Source organism: Gekko japonicus, unplaced genomic scaffold (assembly GCF_001447785.1).
Source record: "Gekko japonicus isolate JY-2015 unplaced genomic scaffold, Gekko_japonicus_V1.1 scaffold3134, whole genome shotgun sequence".
NCBI lineage: Eukaryota > Metazoa > Chordata > Lepidosauria > Squamata > Gekkonidae > Gekko > Gekko japonicus.
The window spans coordinates 49,784-58,848 of record NW_015170986.1 but is presented as its reverse complement, the minus strand read 5'-3'; the positions used below and the strand labels follow the sequence as shown (position 1 = coordinate 58,848).

The window sequence follows — 9,065 nt, the reverse complement described above, 5'->3', positions numbered from 1 at the left end:
GGCGAGGGAGCCTGTAGCCGGCAAACAGACCCCAGCCGGCTCCAGAGCTTTTTTTTTTGGGGGGGGTGCAGTTCACTCAGTGTGCTGACATAGTCTGTGGTCTCTTTGCCCCACACAAGGTTTTGATTAAAATATTAGCACTGGAATATCTTGGTGTAGCACATTATTGGGCAGCCACCCAATAGTCAGGGTAAACCAGCCGGCATTTCCCAATAAATAGTGAGCTCGTGAGGGTCCCTAGAGGACCTTCTTTTGTGCTAAATGTCAGGAAGATAAACAATGTGTGTGAAGAACTCTAATGAAACCAGGCAAGTTTGTTGTAGAGTCTTCCAGGGCTTGTGGGTGAGCTGCAGTGGTTCGTATCCATGGCTACGTGGCTAAACCTGGAAACCGATCGGAGGCACCACTGCCCTTCCTGCCCCAGTCTAGCCCCCGCAAGGTGGCCTCCCTGCCCTGACGCCACTGATCTGGGCACCTGGGGCCACACACTGTGGTGACACCAAGATGGGGGTCATGATGCGCACTCTGCGCAGGCCTCTCCCCAGCGTCAGCGCAGAGGCCTCCTCCTTTGCTGCAGAATGCTGCTGCAGCTTGGTGATTCTTGGGAGGGAGCCAGAGAGAGTGCGACCGACCGTCACTCCCATTCTGCAGTCACCTCATTGGCTGCCTGTCAGTCACCGGGCTCCATTCCTGGCCTTGGCTGCCCCACGCAAAGTTGTTGGGCGATAGTGAGATATTGAAAAAATGGTATTCAGCAGAGATAAGATGATCCAGCAGAGCCAGAGTAAGATAATTCGGACTGAGAGTCCGTGTGTGATTAAAATATAAAGTGTTTACTAAATTCTAGCATGGGAAGGGTGACTGGGATGAAAACAACAACAGAGCATAATCGGCTACATCCTTACTCCACAAAGACAAAAACTAGAAGAGAGAGAGATTATGGACGCTCGTCTTGTTCTTCTTCAGAACACCAAAAACAAAGACGGGAAGAGAAGCCGTAAAATGGTAATACACCTTTCGTCCCAATCAAACTCCTAGATCAGGGAGAAAATTCCCCGGGCATTCTACAGCTAAAGGAACATTGGTTACATGAGAAACCTGTGACTTCCTGTGAGTAACATAAACAAACATTTAACCCCAGATATACGGAGTGTTTTCAACTTGTAATACCCAACAGGATGTCCTTCCTTCCTGGCCGTGGTCCCTCTCCTGTCTGCAGGACTGCCTGTTTCCCCTCTCTGCCCCACCACGACAGCTCCTCTCACCTGAGCAGGGCCTTCTGCAGGGGCCGCCCTGCCAATGGGCAGAATTAACAAGTGTCCACACAGGTGCCGGCCAGTGTTCCCTCTAAGCTGAGTGAGTGTGAGCTAGCTCACAGTTTCCTAGACTCCGGCTCACACACGTTTGTCCGAGCTCAGGAAGGGATGGGGCTCCAGAGCAAACTCTGCAGTAGCCAAACTGCTCTCTCACAGCTTTAATGCCAGCAGAACTTTTGTTAGCCAAATTGCCTTGAACTATTAATTCGTTTAGGGGGAGTTATGATTATTAATTGGCAATAGGCAAATTAGGGTTCTCACCAATGTATACAGAAGTCCCACCCTTGCTGTAAGTACCAGAACAGACACAGAGACTGTATTCAGTAAAATATAATGTCTTTTTACTGGGGAATATATATCATTCAAACAATACACAACCACACACACATTTATAGAACTAAGGAAGCAGAGGTGATTGATAGTTTATAGAGGGGTTATACAACCTGGTCCAGATGTGCAGAGGTCCATGGATTGTGGCCTAAACTCAGAGAGTTTAGGGGTGGACTGCCATTTTGGATTATGGCAGAAAACACACGGGCTGAGGCCATGTTTACGCTGGGATATACCCTATGGAAGACAATGCAGACCAATGGCTGGTCCTGGGGGCTGGTCTCAGGTGAGAACAATAGATTTCCTGGACCAATGATGAGTCCCAGGGGTGTGTGGCATCAGGATGGGCCAATGAGCTTCCAGAGAGGCAGGGTCTGGATTTAACAATAGAAGCCAGGTGCTGGGTGGCTAGTTGAATGGATTATCTGGCCACTAATGGTCCTGGCCAGGGTAAACAAAAGGTGGGAGACGTCCCTGATTAGCGTCAGGAAGGATCGTTAATAATTTGAATGCTTGATTGGTTTATCCCGGTAGAAAAGACAAGTATTCAGACAAAGAATTAAATAGACTTTAGAAATGTAGATACTTTACCTGCTAGAACTCATTGTTATTCCATAAGCATAATCTCTGCTGGGTGGAGGGGGAAGGCTGGAGGCTTGCTCTGAGGTTGCCTGTCACCTGAAAATGGAGACCCCTTTTTCAGAGCTGTGGCTAGCTCTGTGTTTCAGAACCAAGAGTGCCTTCCTTGGCCTGAAGTTTGTGGGTTTCTGGATCAGGTTAGAAGTGGGGTGCTCCTACTATTGGGGCTACCCAAGAGTAAAAGGCAGTGCCTCTGGCAACACTTTTGCTCACAAGGGGACTCCACAGCTCAGAGGGAGCCTGGGTCGAGGCTGATCCTCGCCCGGAGAGTGGGGCACGGCTGGGAAGGGATGAGGGGTGCCGGCCAGTGTTCCCTCTAAGCTGAGTGAGTGTGAGCTAGCTCACAGTTTTCTAGCCTCCGGCTCACACATTTTTGTCTCAGCTCAGGAGGGGGTGGGGCTCCAGAGCAAATGAATTTCTGCAGCAGTCAAATCGCTCGCTCACAGCTTTAATGCCAGCGGCTCACCAAGTAGAATTTTTGCTCACGAGGAGACTCCACAGCTGAGAGGGGGAGCGTTGGTGCCTTCTCCGTGGTGGCCCCCACCTTGTGGAAGAACGGCCTCTGCCTGAGGAGGCCAGGCAGGCGACAGGCAGGACTATCAGGAGGGCTCTTCTACCCAGCAAATGGGGCTGTACTCTAAGGAAGCGGCTCAGAAAGATGACTGAGTAAAGGGACACAAATGGCTGTGTCGCCATAAGTGTGGCTCCTGCTGTGTGAATTCTGCATTGTTTAGTGCGTTGTGTTTAGAGGCTTATGCTCTGTATAGGGTTTGCTTCAGCTTGGTGTAGGATTTCTGCCCATTTCCAGGTGTCTGCAGTCCAAACCCGACTGCATCGTTTCCTGGCTGTCCCAGGTCCTGCTGACGGTGCTTGACTCACGTGGTGCGATCCGCCTTCGGTCTCCCTGAGAAAGGCAGACCGTACAAAATAGAAGCAGAGAAGTGAGTGGGCCTCACAGTTATTCGTGAGCTGGCCGTTTAAAAGCAGCATTAGTACTGGTGATAAATCTTTACAATATATTCTTTTTTCACACACTGGGTGTTTGTCGTATAAAATGTTATGCAAAACTTAATGGATAAACACTTCTTTAAAAACTGCAAAGGGCTGCGGTGGTTCACGTGGTTAAGACACTGAACTGCAGACCGGAAGGTCAGTAGTTCAGCAGTTCGAGACCCGAGTGCCACGTGACGGAGTGAGCTCCCTTCTCTGGCCCCAGCTCCTGCCAAGCTAGCAGTTTGAAAGCAAGAAATTGCAAGTAGATAAATAGGTACCACTTCGGTGGGAAGGTAACAGCGTTCCGTGTGCCTCGGCATCTAGTCATGCCGGCCACATGACTATGGAAACGTCTTCGGACAGCGCTGGCTCTTTGGCTTGGAAACGGAGATGAGCACCGCATCCATAGAGTCGGGTTCGACTGGCTTTCGAGCAAGGGAGACCTTTACCTTTACTAAAAACTGCAACCAGTGTAAGGTTGATGTTAATTTCTAACATGGCACCCTGCCGGGATCTGCCCTTGGTGATGTTTCCCATTGACCATCTCCCCTCCTTTCCAGAACCCATCCGTGTCCCAGCTTGAAAGTGACTGGAAAAGGTGGGGCACAAATGCAGCGGGAGGTGAAATCAGCATGTGCCAAGACAGAGCTGAGAACCCAGAAGGAGCCGCGGGGGGGGGGGGGGGACGGACGGATGGACGGACTATGCACTTCATTGGGAAAAAACAGGATTTCCTGCTTCATCTTTCCATCAAATGTTAATGGGGGGGGGATGTGCATGGGTGGGTGAGAAGGCTGCTTAACTGTCCCTCATCTACCCTGCAAAGCCACCTACCACTCAGTGTTACAATGCCCTCCCCACCCCCTCCAATCCTGTCTTGGGATGGCAGCATTTCAGTGGTTAACACACACACACACACACACACACACACACACACCCCACACACACCCTGCTTTCATTGTCCTCCAGCTGTTCCTGGGAGAGGAGGGATGACAGGGAATATTCAGTGAAGTTCCTGCCATTTGTAGCAGCCCTGAAAAGAGCTTTGCTTTGCGTCATGGAGCCCAAATGAAAGCAGATGTTCCAGACCTAAAATAGATGACTATACACAAAACAGATGCCAGTACAAACCAGTGTCTCCATTCCCAAACCCAGGCTTTAAATGTAAAAATAGTTACACATTTCAACTACTCCACCCCTTCTACCCCCCCAGAAATGCCCGTGGAATTTATTTAATTTACTTATTTTGTCTGCTTTTCACACAGAGAATCAAAGCAGATTCCATGGTGTAAAATAATAGAATCAAATAACATGAGAGATCCAATAAGCAATGCAATAGGCCTAGGGTTACAAAAATCAGAAAGTGCTAAAAAAAGTCAGACATGATATGTCAAATGATGCAGCTAATGGAATTACAAACATAAAAAGCACTGCAGTATCAGCATAATAAAATATACAACAAATAGATAATAGAAGGGAGAGACCAAGGATGAAAGGGTTATTCTAACAAATGCCAGAGGTCCAAGTTTCCAGATGTTCTAGGTGGCATCCTCGAGCCCTCCAAAGGTTTTAGGATTTCTGCCACACCAACGGAACCTCTATCTCGTCCTACCCCGAGTCCCCAGCAGCAGGTACAGACACTGGAAATGTCGGCTCTAGCTAACAAAACACTCTGGCGAGTGAGTGCCACAACAGCCTGATAGAACACAGACCCCCCCTCCCATCCCACCAACCCTAGGATGGTGCTGTGCAAGGAAGCCGGAGGTGGGGCGGCCTTGGGAGAGAGCCACCCCCTTCTTTGCCCACCCAGCTCTCTGTGAGGCATACCAGGTCAGCCTACCCAGCCAGTGTTTGAGGAATGCTTTGCTGTGAACCGTAGACAGGAGCAGCAGCAGCAGCAGCACTTTTAGGCTTGATGGATGATTAGCAAGATTTATTTATTTTTAGTTATTAGTTTTTTTAGTCACTGGTTCCCTGAAGGGTCTCGTGGCAACTACAATGTTATAACTAGTAAGGTAAAAACAACATAAAAACAAACAAATAAAAATATGAACAATGAAATATTACATTATTAAAATATGTGGCTATCACCATACCAGTAATAAAAACAGCCCAAACATGTGATTACCCTCCAAAGGGCAACCTAAACAATTCAGCCTTGCACGCCCGGTGGAAACGGAACAAGTCTGGCAGGGCACGGCCGTCACCCGAGAGTGCCTTCTGCAGGGTAAGGGCCACAACCGAGAAGGCCCTGCCCCTGGTGAAAGCTAACCGTGCCATCCTGGGGCCGGGCACCTGCAAGAGGCCCCTAGACAATGACCGAAGGGAGCACCGGTGGTGGTGGGGGTTGCGATGGGAGCGGCGGTCCTGTAGGTATGAGGGTCCCAGACCGTGAAGGGCTTTAAAGGTTAACACCAGCACCTTGAATGGGATCCAGAGACTAACTGCTAGCCAGTGCAGCTGCCGCAGAATTGGAGTGATATGAGCTGACCAAGAAGTTCCGGTCAGCAACCTGGCAGCTGTCTTCGGGACCACCTGTAGTTTCTGAAGTTGGGAGTAAGCAGTGAAGTGGCTAAATTTGCGGATGATACGAAGTTGTTCAGGGTGGTGAAAACCAGTGAGGATTGTGAGGCACTCCAAAGGGATCTGTCAAAGATGGGCAAGTGGGCGTCAACGCGGCAAATGGGGTTCAATGTGGCCAAGTGCAAGGTGATGCACATTGGAGCCAAAAATCCTAAATATAAATACACGTTGATGGGGTCTGAACTGGCAGAGACTGATCAAGAGAGAGATCTTGGAGTTGTAGTAGATAACTCACTGAAAATGTCGAGACAGTGTGTGACTGCAATAAAGAAGGCCAATGCTATGCTGGGGATTATTAGGAAGGGTATTGAAAACAGATCAGCCAATATAATAATGCCCCTATATAAATCAATGGTGAGACCTCATTTGGAATACTGTGTGCAGTTCTGGTCACCACACCTTAAAAAGGATATTATAGCTTTGGAAAAAGTGCAGAAAAGGGCAACTCGAATGATAAAAGGGTTGGAACACTTTCCCTATGAGGAAAGGTTAAAGCACTTAGGGCTCTTTAGCTTGGAGAAACGACGACTGAGGGGTGACATGATTGAGGTTTATAAGATTATGCATGGGAAAGAGCAGGTAGAGAAAGAGGTACTTTTCTCCCTTTCTCACAATACAAGAACCCGTGGGCACTCCATGAAATTGCTGAGCGGTCGGGTTAGAACGGATAAAAGGAAGTACTTCTTCACCCAAAGAGTGATTAACACTTGGAATTCACTGCCACAGGAAGTGGTGGCGGCTACAAGCATGGACGGCTTCAAAAGGGAATTAGATAAGCATATGGAGCAGAGGTCCATCAGTGGCTATTAGCCACAAGGGATAGATAGGGGCTCTGGGGCAAGTGATGCTCTGTCTTCTTGGTGCTTGGGGGGGGGGTCAACAGTGTGGGGGGCTCCTGGGGTCCTGGCCCCACTGCTGGACCCCCTGAGGGCACCTGGTATTTCTGGCCACTGTGTGACACAGAAGAGTGTTGGACTGGGTGGGCCACCGGCCTGATCCAACATTGGTGTCTCTTACGTTCTTATGTAAATCCCTCCGATGCCAGCAGCTCCTGGCCATCAGCTGCTTCTTTCTGGCAGCCTCCCACAGTCAGGATTTCAGAGCCCAGGTTGGCCAGGAGCCTCAAGGCAATGCGGGGGTTTGTTTGTTTGTTTGAAAAGAAGCCATTCGCCCTTTGTGTGTGTGTGTGTGCTGCTTCTTTCTGGCAGCCTCCCACAGTCAGGATTTCAGAGCCCAGGTTGGCCAGGAGCCTCAAGGCAATGCGGGGGTTTGTTTGTTTGTTTGAAAAGAAGCCATTCGCCCTTTGTGTGTGTGTGTGTACCGTCACCTGCACATGATAACACCCCTTTGCTTCAGCCCAGTTTCGGAGGGGTGGGGAAGCAAAGGCTGGGTGACTGTCATTCTTTTCCAAGTTAGGTTAGAAATCTCTCTCTGTTTTTATTTCCACGCCAAGAACCTGCACTCTCATTGCTGTAGCCTGTATACCTTCTAGAGATTTTACATCACGGAATAAAGTTTTGTGTTGCTTAAGAGAGGAAGAGGCTGCCTTGAGTTCTCACACTTGCTCCTTGCTGTGCCAACGTTTACAAACAGCCCCGTTTGATGGCCCTCCTGGCATCAAACTGCTGAGAAGGGCAACTTCCAGGAGGTGGTGGCAGCTACCCCCAAGGTGGCCCCAAGTGCTTAAGACAGTGGGGGGAGCAGTGAGGGATCTGTACTGGGAAGGATGGGTTCCCTCAGACAAACAACCCCCCACCCCACCCCACCCCACCCCGTCTGGCCTCTGATTGAGGTTGCTTCTCCTTCACCTGCTTGCTGTTGTCTAGATGCACAACAGACGCTGGGGCAGGAAATGTGGCAACCGTGAGCCCTCTGTGTTAGTGGCCTGACTGGAACAAAATCATCCTACATCAAGGATGGCATCTGTTGTGTTCTAAAAAGCACCAGCCTGCATGTTAGCAGATTCACACAGACTCTTCCCCAGTGTTAGCCAAATTGCCGTATATATCTATTAAGCTTGGGGAATTATGATTTAAAAGTAGCAACTGGCATATAATATAGAAGAAAAAGAAGAAGAGACTGGATTTATATACCCCATGGCCCTTCACTACCCGAAGGTGTCTCAGAGCGGCTTACAAAGTCCTTTCCCTTCCCCTCCCCACAACAGACAGACACCCTGTGAGGTAGGTTGGGCTGAGAGAGCTCTTGACAGAAACTGCTCTTTTTCTAGGACAGCTCTTGCGAGAACTACGGCTTGCCCAAGGTCATCCAGCCACGTGCAAGTGGAGGAGGAGTGGGGAAATCGAACCCGGTTCTCCCAGATTAGAGTCCGCGCACTTAACCACAACACCAAACTGATCATAACCCGCGTACACCAGAGTCAGAATTCCCAGAGCCTGTGAATAGACAAGGAGACCAGGTTGCTAACCCTAACCCTAACTTAAAACTCTCAAACATACAATAAAATTGGCAAACGCACACACTCAGTACAGCACTAGGAAAAGCAGATGTGAAAAGATAGTGGTATTTACATTAGCAGGAAGGATTGTTGGGGGGAGGGGTGATACGTTACCCGTCAATTGAGATGAGCCACTCTTGCAGTGGGCGAATTTAACTCAGAAGACCATTATATCTACTACTGTGGCCAGGAATCTCATAGAAAAAATGGTGTGGCCTTTATAGTCAACAAGAGAGTGCATACTGGGATACAATCTCAAAAATGACAGAATGATTTCGGTCCGATTCCAAGGCAAACCATTCAACATCACAGTAATCCAAGTCTATGCCCCAACTACTGATGCAGAAGAGGCTGAAGTGGACCGGTTCTATGAAGACCTACAACACCTCCTAGAACTAACACCAAAAAATGATGTCCTCATCATCATAGGGGACTGGAATGCTAAAGTAGGAAGTCAAAAGGTAACCGGAATAACAGACAAGTTTGGCCTTGGAAAGCAAAATGAAGCAGGGCAAAGGTTAACAGAGTTTTGTCAAGAGAACACACTGGTCATAGCGAACACCCTTTTCCAACAACCTAAGAGGCGACTCTACACATGGACATCACCAGATGGGCAACACCGAAATCAGATTGACTATATAATTTGCAGTCAAAGATGGAGAAGCTCTATCCAGTCAGTAAAAACAAGACCTGGAGCTGACTGTGGTTCAGATCATGAGCTACTCATTGCAAAATTCAGACTTAAA

General features: G+C 48.8%; 2 protein-coding genes across 2 annotated transcripts in view; one reads left to right on the top strand and one right to left on the bottom strand.

Annotated features, from left to right (window-relative positions):
- Positions 1-5,558, bottom strand: part of DCHS1 (dachsous cadherin-related 1) — a 62,352-nt gene extending 56,794 nt beyond the window's left edge. Inside the window, exons 1-2 of the mRNA XM_015418978.1 lie at positions 5,407-5,558; positions 490-600 (exon numbers count right to left, since the gene is read on the bottom strand). Coding sequence (XP_015274464.1) covers positions 490-600; positions 5,407-5,558 — 263 coding nt within the window. The remainder of the gene's footprint in view (positions 1-489; positions 601-5,406) is intronic.
- A 35-nt stretch (positions 5,559-5,593) lies between these two features.
- The window catches only part of LCMT2 (leucine carboxyl methyltransferase 2), a 47,326-nt gene continuing 43,854 nt past the window's right edge, over positions 5,594-9,065 (top strand). The window contains exon 1 of the mRNA XM_015418977.1: positions 5,594-5,651. Within this exon, the coding sequence (XP_015274463.1) occupies positions 5,594-5,651 (58 nt within the window). The remainder of the gene's footprint in view (positions 5,652-9,065) is intronic.